This window comes from Podarcis liolepis, assembly GCF_965112155.1.
Source record: "Podarcis liolepis genome assembly, chromosome: 4".
Classification (NCBI taxonomy): domain Eukaryota; kingdom Metazoa; phylum Chordata; class Lepidosauria; order Squamata; family Lacertidae; genus Podarcis; species Podarcis liolepis.
This window is the reverse complement of record NC_139558.1, coordinates 48,035,978-48,049,368: the sequence shown is the minus strand read 5'-3', so window position 1 is coordinate 48,049,368 and position 13,391 is coordinate 48,035,978. Positions and strand designations below refer to the sequence as shown.

The 13,391-nt window shown below is 41.3% G+C and overlaps 1 protein-coding gene across 6 annotated transcripts in view; it reads right to left on the bottom strand.

Annotated features, from left to right (window-relative positions):
• SYTL5 (synaptotagmin like 5) overlaps positions 1 to 13,391 on the bottom strand; it is a 68,268-nt gene that overhangs the window by 5,008 nt on the left and 49,869 nt on the right. For 4 of the 6 annotated variants that reach the window (XM_083498371.1, XM_083498373.1, XM_083498374.1 and 1 more), the window contains exons 11-17: positions 9,113 to 9,178; positions 7,495 to 7,673; positions 6,189 to 6,291; positions 4,699 to 4,860; positions 3,289 to 3,397; positions 2,101 to 2,236; positions 583 to 791 (exon numbers count right to left, since the gene is read on the bottom strand). In XM_083498371.1, the coding sequence (XP_083354497.1) occupies positions 583 to 791; positions 2,101 to 2,236; positions 3,289 to 3,397; positions 4,699 to 4,860; positions 6,189 to 6,291; positions 7,495 to 7,673; positions 9,113 to 9,178 (964 nt within the window). The remainder of the gene's footprint in view (positions 1 to 582; positions 792 to 2,100; positions 2,237 to 3,288; positions 3,398 to 4,698; positions 4,861 to 6,188; positions 6,292 to 7,494; positions 7,674 to 9,112; positions 9,179 to 13,391) is intronic. The other 2 variants (XM_083498375.1, XM_083498376.1) reach the window with 1 other exon arrangement.

Genomic DNA, 13,391 nt, shown 5'->3' with positions numbered 1-13,391 from the left:
AATGTATTCTGTTCTATAGCCTCTGAAATCTGTGTTTCCTTTTCATGTAGGGGAAAAACAAAACCCATATCTATTAAAGAATGTAGTTAGATTAAGTCTAAAGGAAGAGAAAAGTAAAAAAACACACAAAAAACCCCAAACTAGTTACTTTTAAAATAAATTTAATGGATATGAAAATAGAGCAGGTGCATTTTAAGGATGAAGTGCTCCGTGTCTTGAATTCCCACTTTTTAAATTAATGGTAAAAACAACAAATGAGCTTTAAACAACAAATGAAATGTGTGCTTCAGCTTCACGCCCCAAAGCACTGCAGCATTTTAAAAAATGTATCATATTAAATTATACTTGGGGCCTGTAATAGAATCAGTAAGCCTGGTGGGATAAAGTCTTTAAGTCCACTTAAAGGTTGGAAGAGAAGGCCAGGCAGAGTTCTTGGGGAGGGGGAAGCTGACACACGCTAGAAATGAAAACAACAAAAACCTGTTGATTCCTCCGTGCCCTTTTGACGTCTGTCCAAATAGTTCCCCACCCACCAAAAGGAGGCAAGAGACGTCGCCTGTGTAATCAAATCACTACTCTTACCTCCTCCACGACTCAAGCGAACGCCTCCCAGGAAGATATTACTGGCAAGGGACTCTTTGTCCCAGACAGTGAGTTCTACGCAGACGTTCTGTATATCTCTAGGATTCAAGCCACTAAAAGTGAAAGTATGGTTCCAGTGGGGATTCACCGTCTTTTTTATTACTTGGGTTTTGTGCTTAGATGCCTTGTTGTTGTCAGGAAGCAGGTACCTAAGGGAGAGAAAAGAGTTAGACAGCAGTTAAGACGTTACGGGTTTGGTTTTCATGATACAAGCAATCTAAATGACAAGAGAGAATCACTACAGTGGTACCTCCAGTTACAAAGTTAATTTGTTCTGGAGGTCGAACCCGATCGTAACATGAGGCACACTTTTGCTAATGGCGCCTCTCACTGCCGCGTTGCCAGTGCGCAACTTCCGCTTGTATCCTGGGGCAAAGTTTGCAACCAGGAGCATCTACTTCTGGGTTAGCGGAGCTCGTAACCCAAAACGTTCACAAGGAGGGCGGTACGTAACACGAGGTTCCGCTGTAATTTAAATGACCAGGTTTTAATGAGTGTAGGTTTAGGAGCTGGTTCCTGAGCATTCTTTTTTCATCCACCACCCCCATCCTCTTTCCCTTGTGTAGATATGAAGTCAGGACTTACCTTTGGGTAGTAGTCAACTAAGTTCTACTCAGAGTACAGTGGTACCTTGGTTTGCAACCGCTTTGGATTACAACCATTTTGGATTACAACCACATAAAACCCAGAAGTGTGTTTTGCTTTTTTGGGATTTTTTTGGGGGGAGGCCCCATTGGCGAAAGCATGCCTTGGGTTACAACCTGTTTTGGTTTACAACTGGACCTCCAGAACAGATTATGGTTGTAAACCAAGGTACCACTGTAGATGCAATGAAACCAATGAATATGATTCAAGTTAGATCCATTAGCTTCAATGGGTCTGCTCAGAATAAAAGTTAAATTCTACCCAGGGTATCTAGCCCAAGTGACAACAAAAAGGAAATTGTTAAATTGCTGAGCTTTTATCAAAAATATGCAACATTAAAAAACCATACTCATTAGTAGAGGTTTGGAAAGAAGTCAGTGCAACACCAGGGCATAAAACAGTGGGACATCAGCATCAGTAATTGGTAACTGAACAGGAAGCAAGGGTAAGAGCAAATGCAGAGTTCTCATATGATGTAAGCAGTGGGTTCCTCCAAATATCCATTTTGTACCCCATGTCATCCACTGCAAATGGAAGTATGACATCAGCCCCACCCCAAATTATTCAGAGCGTTAGTCACAATGGTGTTTCCCCAATGTATGATGTGACCACTCAATGATTTCTCTACGTAAAGTATTGAAAAGCAGCAGGAAGGACGTCAAGGAGCAAGACTTGTGTTTATTACACACACACACACACACACACACACACACACACAGAAATTAAAAGTATATTGTTGAATAAAAATGTCAGATTCTATGCAGAAACATCCAACATCCACAGACATGCTAAGGAGAGGGGGGGGGGGAATACCCTTTCACAAACGTGTCAGAAGTGCCTCCTGACTTCACAGCTGTTAAGTTCTTGGCTTCCTTGATGACAACTTCTAATATGCCTCCTGGCGGCAGTTGTGGATTTGCCTTCTTTTCCTTCTTAGAGTTCTTCTTTCCTATAAACCAATGGGGTAAAACCTCTTTACCCAGCTTAAAGAATGTGTGTATAAACACTTCAGTATTTTAGATAACCCACTGCCATCCCAGATTAGAAACTTCACACTTATCCCTATGGCTCACCCAAACAACCATATTAGCCTGCCTAAGCAGAAAATAACTTGCACACCATGCATTCATATTTCTCATCTAAAAGTCTTACTTAACTCAATAACTCATCTCTCAGCATTACATACATCAAGACAAATCTTTGTTCAGCCTTCCATCTCCTGCATTAGGTCTTAAATCTGAATAAAAAGACCTACGGACCCAAACATGCCTAGATAAATATGATGCAGTTTATCAAATAAACCAAGTAGCCATATTTAGCTTCTATTAAAGTAAATTAGCAGATGTCATTGACAAGGTAAATGTGTCTACAAGTGTGATATCTCACATTTAAAGGATTGATAATAAAGGGATGGACAAAGATAATCAAGAGCACTAGATCTCTGCCCTGACCAAACTGCATGACAGATTATTCTTCAATTAATAGGCCACAAACATTTATGGGGTGGTGGTGAACTGGAGCAAAACCAGGATATAATAATGTAGGTTGCACCTCTTGACTGCATGAATATAGAAGCAGATCATGTAAAAAAAAAGAAGAAATGCATATTTTGCCCCTTTATAGAGAAGGTGATACCTGTCTCCTATAGATATGTTTAGCATGTGTCTGTAGTATTCTGTGTACTGTACAATGAAAATACTAAGCCTCCTTAGCCAAGAAGAGCCAAAAATCAAATTGTAACAAAAGGCTGAGGAATTGACAGCTAACAATCAGTTACACTCGTTTAGGAAAGCTGACACATCCTACTTGCTCCCAAAGGTTTATTGTTGGGGCTGAGTACTTCAGAAAATTAAAAACGTGTAGCTAGAAATTCCTTCAGAGATTGGTAAGTAATTGAACAGTAGGTAATTCCATATTCTACAGCCTAGCAGTTTTATGTCTGCACAAGATGACAAATTTCAAATCATCCAGAGAACGCTGGATGCTCCCATCTATATTTACCTTGAATTTCTCCTAGGGGAAGTGTTAAATTCCTTTCAGGGGGGATGTACCGTAAGACAACTATCAACTCTCCTTTGTACTGAAGACCTGTATCAGCTACAACTTCCATCTGAAAAGGTGAAGCAAAACAGAAGTAATTGGAATCTTCCTTCCCTGTTTGTGTTACATGCGTGTGGTAAGCAGAAGAAAGTACATGCAAATGGAGGAAAGTAATACTTCCTGAACCTAATACAGAGCTGGTCAGATCTAAATAACCAGGGACCCATTAAGCTGCTGAGAGAAGGACAAATTGTTCTGGAAGAGCTGTAGAAAAGGTAGCTCATGAAATCTTCTGTGCTCAATCTTGCAGTGATAGCATGGTTCACATAGCTCCTTGCAACAACTGAAACCTTACTAGATAGGCCTAAAGTTCATCTAAGTTGTCTCTGATTATGGCTAGTTCCATGCATGAAAAGTGTGTAAAACTGCACGCTGCAAAGAAAGTTGAGGAGGGGGTAGACTTCCCCACAATCTTTCATAATAACAGGGCCTGAGGTCATTCAGTGAAGTTGAATGATTGAAGATTCAGGACAGACAAAAATGGAGTACTTCTTTACACAGCACATAATTAAACTATACCCTCTACTGGTACAGAGTGCAATGGTGGCCTCCAATTTAGCTATCTCAAGAGTTAGCCTTATCTTCCATGTCTATCAATCACTTAGCCATGAAGGCTACATTCCACCCAGGGGCGCGGACTTATAAAAAATATTGGGGGGGGGGAAGCTCATGAATAATAAATAAGCTCATGAATATGCAGATAAAGTGGCGCTGCCTCCTCGTGAGCGAATAGGGGAGAGCGTGCTGCGCCTATTAATCAGCTCCGAAGGAAATTGGGTGGCGCTTTTGCTCGGGAGGGAGGGCAGGAGGCATGCAGCCCGACCCTGTGCATTTTGGGCTGGGGGAGGGGCGGCGGTGGCGCTCTGCTGGAGGGGCGTCCGAGATTATTGGGGGGGCAGAGCCCCCCCAAACGAATTTTTGAGGGGGCTCGGGCCCCCTCAGGCCCCATGGAGTCGGCGCCTATGATTCCACCTCTAGGGTCAGAGTGTTATGGCACTTATGTCCTGTTTGTGGGCTTTTTGAGCACATCTGGTTGGCCACTGTAGGCAACAAGGTGCTGGTCTAGAGGGTCCTTTAATCTCACCCAACAATACTATTCTTATCTTCTTACAAAGTAGTAGATAAAGAGAATGAGCTTATATTGCAGATATTTCAGGTCCTTCATTTCCATGGCCTGCTGTTTGCAAAAAATTGGTTTCCACTGAGGAGGTAAGCCTGAACTGTGATTCATAAAGCACCTTTTGTTGCTGCAAACTCACCTACGTGAAACCTAGAAACCATCTTCTGTTTAAGCCAATTGGCATTCCTCACCTTGGGCTGAAGCATGAACCATTCATCAGCTTGATGTTCAAAGTTCCAGGAGTCCAAGGGTATCTCCACTTCTCCTAGAAAGCTGTTATGCCCAAATCTGTCATAATGCCAGACAGAAAGCTGCAAGGTCCGAGTCTCAAGCTGTGTATGGCTGATGACATACTAAAGAGGGACAAGAGGCCAAAAGAAGATTACAGGACTGTAACAGAAGCCTTAGGAGTTTTAAATTCAGGAAGGTGCCAGCAGTTTATTTCAGCGAAGTGAAAAAAGCCCCTCTGCTAGGGCAGACCAAATCAATCAGAGGAGGTTCTTAATAGGAAGAGATCTATAAAATGCAATTGTTCTCTTACAAGCCTTTTCTTTCTTGCTGCTGCCAGTTTGTATTATTTCTCGTATTATTTCATTATCAAACAGTAACAACCACTGATGGAGCTTCTTAAAATACCCCTTTCAACTCCCCCCCCCCTATATAGCAATGAATGTAGATGCTGGAAACAATTAACCTTTCCCCTTTGTCCACTATTTAAAAAAGGAAGGAGAACTGACAGATACTACTGAACCCTCTAGAAATCTAGTTACTTTAACTTCTGCACTGGCTTCGCATTTTCATGGTTTCTTCAGATCATGAAGCCAGATTCCCCGCCCCCTTTAAACAAAAGTCTGAAGATATCAGAGGACACCAGGAGACTCTAGGGAGTTATATGATTAGAAAGCAACCAAGAGCAGGCATGATCTAGCAAAAAAATAATAAACCAGGAAGAGAAATATACTTATTCATGAAAGTGTCACAAAGAAATATGCTAGGAAATTGAACTTCTGCTCTTACCGTATTTTTCGCCCCATAAGACGCACTTTTTCCCCTCCAAAAATGAAGGGGAAATCGGGGTGCGTCTTATGGGGCGAATGCCTGCAAGCCTCGCGCGCCCGGCAGGAGGTCCCACCGGGTGCGCAAGGCTTGGGGCGGCAGCGGACTGCTTGCCGGCATGCAGAAGCTTGGGGCGCGCTGAGCTCAGCACGCCCCAAGCTCCTGGTGTAGCGCAGCGCACCTGGGGGGGAAATAAAATTTTTTCCCTTTATTTCCCCCCCTAAAATCTAGGTGCGTCTTATGGGCCGGTGCGTCTTATGGGGCGAAAAATACGGTAACTTCCATGCTAGGTTTTTGACTTAGCACTAATCCAAAACACCCATTGCAAATATTGCAGGGAAAGAATCGAGAAACTTGTCCATATTTGACAGTGCACTGTCAGATATGTAAAAATATGACAGTATCATATTATTATTATAAGGTGGTATATAAATAATTTTATAAATAAATACATAAATAAGAAGAGAAATTCACTTTCTAAAAGTTCCACTACTCTTCTCACAAAACCCCTAAGGGAACTGTTTTAACTCAAAACAAAAACAATTTTCATTGCTACTCAAAGTATCCAATTCATCACATGATCATAAAGGGAACATGGAGATTTTCAGTGGCTCTCAGTTCTCACCTTCAGTGTTTCATTGAACTCAGGGTTAGTGCTATTGCTTTTAATTTTTGTCTTCCGTTTGCTTTGACGAGACTTGTCCGGCAATAAGTATGCTTTGACATAGCTGTAGATTGGGAAGTAAATCATTAACAGAATCCAGTAAATGCTATAATGCTACACACACTGACAAGAAACTCTTATGGCATGACTATAATTCCAAACCACAAGCCAAGTTGCTTGTGATGCATGAGAAAGGTCTGTATGTTTATTCACCCAGTCATGCATAACAATTTAGGCCTAGCTCTCACTGAGATAGTAAGTCTGTGTTCAGGCAGCAGTACTTCTGACTGAAAGTGATGGCTCACATGACTGAATATTCCTCCCTACTGAAAACAAAATAAATCCTCCATGCATAAAATGAGCATCTCAAGAAGTGTTCTAGACTACTCTGCTCCCTGACATGCCAATTTTACATACGGATGGATATGTGGAATAACAAGCAGCCTCAAGAGTCCCCACTTGTGGTCTGAACAGTACACAGCTCAGATACAGTTATATCCCACCCCACTCAGTTAGTACCAGTGCTTTTTTTTCTTAAAAAAAATATGTTTAGGGGTACTCTCATTTTGACTGAAGAAAATCACCAGGAAAGGAAATGAAGCCACCATCAGATTCACAAAATGTTTAGGGGTATGCGTACCCCTGTGTCCCCCCCAGAAAAAAACACTGGTTAGTACTATGCCCTAAACTCCCAACTGATCTTAAATGCCATGAAAATGGCAAACAACTTCATCCTTTCTTCATATCCTGGCTAACCATAATTTAAACGAATCACAGCTCCCGAAAGTTGATTATTGTAGACAACTGCTAGCTGAAAAGCAGAAGCACATGTTTCTAAACTCCTTATGGATGTGAGGGAGGGCAGGAGTGCATGTACAACATTCACCACGGTTCATTCAGGGAGTGGGAAATTATGGCTTCCCAGTTCATATGAACTCAGACGGAGCCTTGTCTCACTTTGACTGCAGATTTGAGAATGTTAGACTAGGAAAGACCACTGCTCTTCTCCAGTTTGCAGCTCACCTCCCCACCTCTTACATTAGTCTCCCAGTATCAGTATATCAGATGCACTGTTTGGATAAGATAACAGTGAGACTTCTGCTTTTCTCACCTTCTGCAAAACACTGAGAACCTGTGCAAGACTACTGGGTGCCCTCCTTGCCAGGTGGCCATCCTAAGCAACTGGGTATTATGTTTTCTTACATGCTGTCTCACAAGCAAATATGACTGAATCACAAGACTATGTAAAAGGTTCTTCTTTGCTTACGGATCTGTTTTCTGCTTCTTCTCATCTGCTATGGCCAAGTTCCTGCATTTTTTTACCAAGATGTTGAGGGCTCCTGTTTTATAGCTGTAGTTAATTTGGAGACAAATTTCACCACTGATCTTCACGTTGCCATAGTCCCCTGTTTCACTATACACACTTGTCATACTATTGATGCTGGTCTGAAAAAAGAGGTGAGAGAGAAATAGTCCATCAGGCTGAGTCACATCTTTAAAAGCCGTATCTTGAACGGTACTCATTCTGCAAAAATTGCTTCTCTCCTATATTCATGGAAGATCTGACTAAGAAGAACTAGAATAATCAAATTTGGCATTTTACTACAGAGTGACTTACATGATAAACTGCATTGTGCTCTACGTTCATAATGCATTTCAATATAGGAAATGTTTTTTCTTTCCAATATAGCTGAGATTGTTGGGGAAACAGCTACTGAAATGTTATTTGATGCATATATAGTCTGTCTTTCCTTCAAGAACCTCAAAGTCGCTTACACAGTTCTTATAACTGCTCCCTTTTATCCTCACAACCATGAGGTGAGGTAGGTTAGGCTGAGGTTGTGGCCCAAGGTCACCCTGTGAGCTCATGGGTGAGTGGACAGCTCCTTAGTCCTCACTTTACTACACAAGAAGTTCAAAAGTGAATAAAACCAGTGGCCTCAGGGCCAGTTCAGATTTTTATTCCATGCAAATACACCTGACCTGGTGCATGGGATCCTTCTGTGTTGATGCAAATTACTTGAAAGTGCCAGCGCTCACTGAAAAGTGCTGATTCAGCTGTTACCTCACCTGTTTTGCTGCAAGTCTTAAGACCACTCAATACGGAAAAACCAGCAAGCATATGAATTGGCATTCATGGAGTACTCAGTTCCAGGTCTTCAAGATCTGAGTTTATGTTTGTGATTTGAGCATAACAGGAGACAACAGCCAACTTCTTTCCACTCATATATTAATGCAATATGAAAGGTAAAAGGTAAAGTACTCCTGGACGGTTAAGTCCAGTCAAAGGCGACTCGGGGGTTGCGCACTCAACTCGCTTTCAGGCCAAGGGAGCCGGCGTTTGTCATGTGACCAGCATGACTAAACCTCTTCTGGCACAACGGAACACCGTGACGGAAACCAGAGCGCATGGAAACACCATTTACCTTCCCGCCACAGCGATACCTATTTATCTACTTGAACCAGTATGCTTTCGAACTGCTAGGTTGGTAGTTATATTAATGCAATATGAAAGACTGAGTGCTCACTCTAGTTATGAGCAGCAGTTGAAACCTATTGAAAGATTCCCCATTTTAAAGGTGTTTTTTCCCCAAAGTCTATTATTATTTCCGTCCCCCTCCCCCAGTATGCCCCCCTGCCCCTGTCTTTAAATCCACTGAATATAGAAAACAAATATCAATTTTCTTTTTAATGTTATGATGTTATGCAACCACGCACATCATATGTGAGGGTAAGGGACTTTGTTTCTTTGAATTAATGAGGCAATTAGTATCAATTATCAAAAATATTTTTAGTTATTTAAGCTAACTGTCTATGAAAATGGAAAGAGTAGCACAAAACAAAAAGGAGACTTTTGAGTTTCTCAGAAAAATGAGGGAACTTACAGTGTCACCATCTGCTTCTGGAACATTTAAATAGGTCCATTTCCTGTCAGAACTTGAAGGAGAATTCTTTAAGAGAAAGAAAAAGGAGGAAAGGAGGCAGGGAAAGGGAGAGGAAAGAAAGAAAGGAAGGAAGAAAGAGAGGGAAATGTAGAAAGGGTGAAGAGCAAAGTGTTCAGTAGCTGCCAGAAGAATTCAGAAATGCAGGGATCAGCTTTAGAAAATGAAGACAGAGAAGTCCTATTCCAATATACCACAAATATGTAATGAAGCGCTATGTACAGAAAGAAAACTGCTGGTACTTAAGTGAGCAAGTTATTTTTCTCCTGTAACAATAAACCTTAGGGTATACTCTCATTACCTCTTACTCTGCATCCAGTGCACTCCCACTACCAGTTTTTGAGGCCACATTCACATGACATATTGATCCTGTAGTTCCTTGACAAATACTGGCTGTTCAAGGAGCTTTTTTTAAAAAAAGCTTCCATCTTACAAGAAAACTGGGTGCAAAGTAAGCAGTAATGAGAACATACCCTGACAACCGTCACACAGAAGAGCACAGCAGACTCAGGAATAGGAGTTTGGGGTGAGGGGGAAAGCTGCAGGAGGGGAGAAACCAAAAACATCACACATGTCAGAGGAAGAGATCCCTGTTCTCTCTCTGATGTGAACAGCACTGTGCAAAAACAGCTTGAAACACAGCAGGGGGTGATGACCTCTCTGTGCTTCAAGCTGCTAATAGGAACTACTCTTAAACTATGTTCAGAAAATGTAATTTTATTTCTCTCTTGCAGCACAAGACAAACACTTGGATAAAAGGGCTTACTTATCATACGGGAGATGTCTATGGCAACCTATTTACAAATGAACAGCAATCAACATATTTTAGTCTTTTTTTAAAGCTGCTTAAAAAGGTAGAAGTTACCTTAAGTGCAGTTAACATTGCTGCTGTTAAACCTAGGGGTGGGAAGCAACTTTTGCTTATTCTTTCCTCTCACTGCAGGGCCCCTTCCTCCCCCAGTGTCACAGCCCACACCATTGGAAAGGTGGGGGACATCTTCTAGAACAGTGTGGGAGGTGGTGCTGGAGAATGGAGGCTGAGTTGGGAATCAGCAAACACAGCCAATGGGATCTCCCTCCACTGGGGCTGTGTACATTATTTCCCTACAAAGAATGCTGGGACATGTGGACAGATCTACATTTTTTAGCACCCCTAATAGAATACGATTCCCAGGATTCTTTGGGGAAAATAATGTGCGTGTACACAGCCCAGGTCAAAAGCATTCCCCAGATGAGTTGAGCACCACCATACGCAAAAGACAAGTCTAGATCAAACCCATGTTATTTGCTGGATTTAAACAATAAATAAAGGATCAAGTGGCATGGTCAGCCTACTATTTAAGTCAACACTTTTGACATTTTAATCCTAAATACAGCTTGCCTGATACCCATAATCTTTTCTTGTAAGAGCGGCATGATTAGCAATATACCCATGGGGCTTGGCTTCACCATCGCAAAGAACTAGCCGCAGATTGCTGGTCATATTACAGCTGTAGATGACTGGCAACAGTCATCCGTTACGACACTAAGAGAAATCCACATTGGGCTCAGGGATGTCTCAGGATGTCAAAACTATTTATCTTCTGGGCTTCATTCAGACAACAGGCAGAAACTGGAGCACTGGCTTAAAGGGTGGCATACGCTAAACTGGAGATGTACTGGAGGTCAATTAACCAGGATCTTCCATGATTGAAATGAAAAATACTATCCGCCACACCCTGCAACTGGATAGAGCCCTACCTGCAGCACCAGGGGAAGGGGTAAAATATTTTCCTTCACAACATTTTTGATAACTGTTCCCCTTAACCACAGGCAACTGCTGTTATTTTTCCTATTGGGAAAATACTAGTGCCTGTACGTTTGCCCGGGTAAAAAGCTTCTGCTTGTGGGAGGGGATTTTAAATCAGAAAAACAGTGCTGGGGAAAGGGTTAACACCTCCCTCTCCGAGCACCATGGTCTTCATCAGATCCAACCCCTCCCCCCCAAAAAAAACTACTAAAGAAAAAGAAAAAAGCAACTCCTGATCATAGGTCCCTTACATCACATTTTGTTTGGCCTTTACTGTGAGCCAGATGAAGAAAAAATGTCAAAATGGGCCCGTGTATGATACCATTGCCCAGCCTTGAGGTTAGACATATGAAGTGATCTCATCTGACGTGCACACGGTTTTCAAACCTCCTCACTCAATGAAAGTTGCTGAAAAGTGTTCTTTGTCACTGCCACAACCTGGAGTACCAGGTGCAGCTAAAAATCCAAAAGTAGCCTAAAGCACTGAGGAACACAGGCTAAATCTCAATAAATTATGGGAATCTTTCTCTCTCCAAATATACCAGAATGATACAGTTGTCAATATTTTTACAACTAATAATAACATAAAATGTATAACAACAACAACACACTGAGCAGCATACAGCATCAGCACACCCCAGCTTTGAATAAACAGTACCCATCCTACTGTAATGTTGACTAAAAACTCCCTTTTTAAAATGTTGCTTTCAGTAGGCACCCTTAGTTCTTGCACTTCTCTATTCTTTAACTCAAAGTGAGACAGTGGGGTGTTGATGCTTTCCCCAACTCCCTCTGCCGTGTGTGTATAGCCCCATTACTCAAGAACTCCTACTGTGTCTGTCTTGTCTTTCTGTGCCACGGCATACCAAATTGTACAAAGTCATTAGCAGAGGCATTTAATAACCAGAAAAATTAGTGGAGCATAACACTGTGGAAATAAAACCAAATGCACTAAGAATGCCATATATTTACAGGCAATAAAGCTCTAGCGCACTCTCGACCTCTGTGGATATAGAAAAACTTGATACCCTCATCAGGAATGCCATTCCACACCTTCTGCCAATAGGTTTCCACTGAGGTCTGTCTACCTTCTGTGACCCTCATCCGCAGTTGATATGCAGGCCCCACATGACATAGAACTGTGACTGGATGCAATAAGAACTCTCTTCCCCGTAATCCACATCTCCAATTACCCCAATTTGTCTTATACCTGCTATGTCAATATAAACAGTTTATTCAGCAGTTTTATTTTTCCAGATATTCTGGATGTCTCCCAGGCCATTTACATCACTGGAATTGTATTCAGTTACAGATAGGTAGCTGTGTTGGTCTGCCATAGTCAAAATAAAAAAATTCCTTCCAGTAGCACCTTAAAGACCAACTAAGTTAGTTCTTGGTATGAGCTTTCGTGTGCATGGAGTGTATCTGAAGAAGTGTGCATGCACATGAAAGCTCAAACCAAGAACTAACTTAGTTGGTCTTTAAGGTGCTACTGGAAGGAATTTTTTTATTTTGGAATTGTATTGTTTTCCATTTTTTGTTGAAAGGTGTGCCAAACATGTTACACTTTGTATTAAAATGTATTAGCAATCTGAGCTCAGGAAATTAAATTATGTGCAAAGAAAAACAAAAGAACTCTGCAACACTTATAAATTATGGAAATTATATAGATTTTCGTAATTTTGCTTATACATAGCATATTCCAATTTTGTTAATCAGGATGGGCAAAGATATCGAAGTGTCCTCCCTCCTGCAAGAAATAATATTCAGTCACCTGCCTGGCTTCTGATCTTCATCAAAGAACGCCCACAAATTTTTAAACTTATCCATGTTGTTTTCAAAACAATAACACAATAGCAGAAATTCTAAGGAAGCTGAATTCACCACCAAATTCTGTTCTTCCATGGAATTGTGATACACACACACCCTTGGCCTTATTATGCAAATCAATCTAGAAACCCACTTTTGTTTTATCTTGATTATATATTGTCATAAGGGTTGCAGAAATAAACATCACCACTTTTTGCAATAGTGGCTTTTTCTTCTTCAGGACGAATATATTATATACAGAACTGAATCTCTTTCTACAAAAATATATGTGAAACTATAGTAATTCAACAAGTATATATCTATTATCTAAAACACATTTATCTTTGTAATTGGCTTCCCTGGCAACAGCTACTGGCTACATCCCTGCATACATCAACAGAGATATAATAAGTCATCTTTAAATAACTGCATTCTTCTCTCTCCAGCTGGGCTAGCTGCCCTGGTTCTGTCCATTGATAGAATTCCAAGATTCATTTTACATGTTGGAGCCTTAAATCATCCATGCTTTCGATGCACAATCTAAACAACAGTTTAAACGCCTCTCCAGTGAGCTGCTTTCCCCTCAAATTCTAGTCCAATCACCATTCAGGGACATTTGGATTT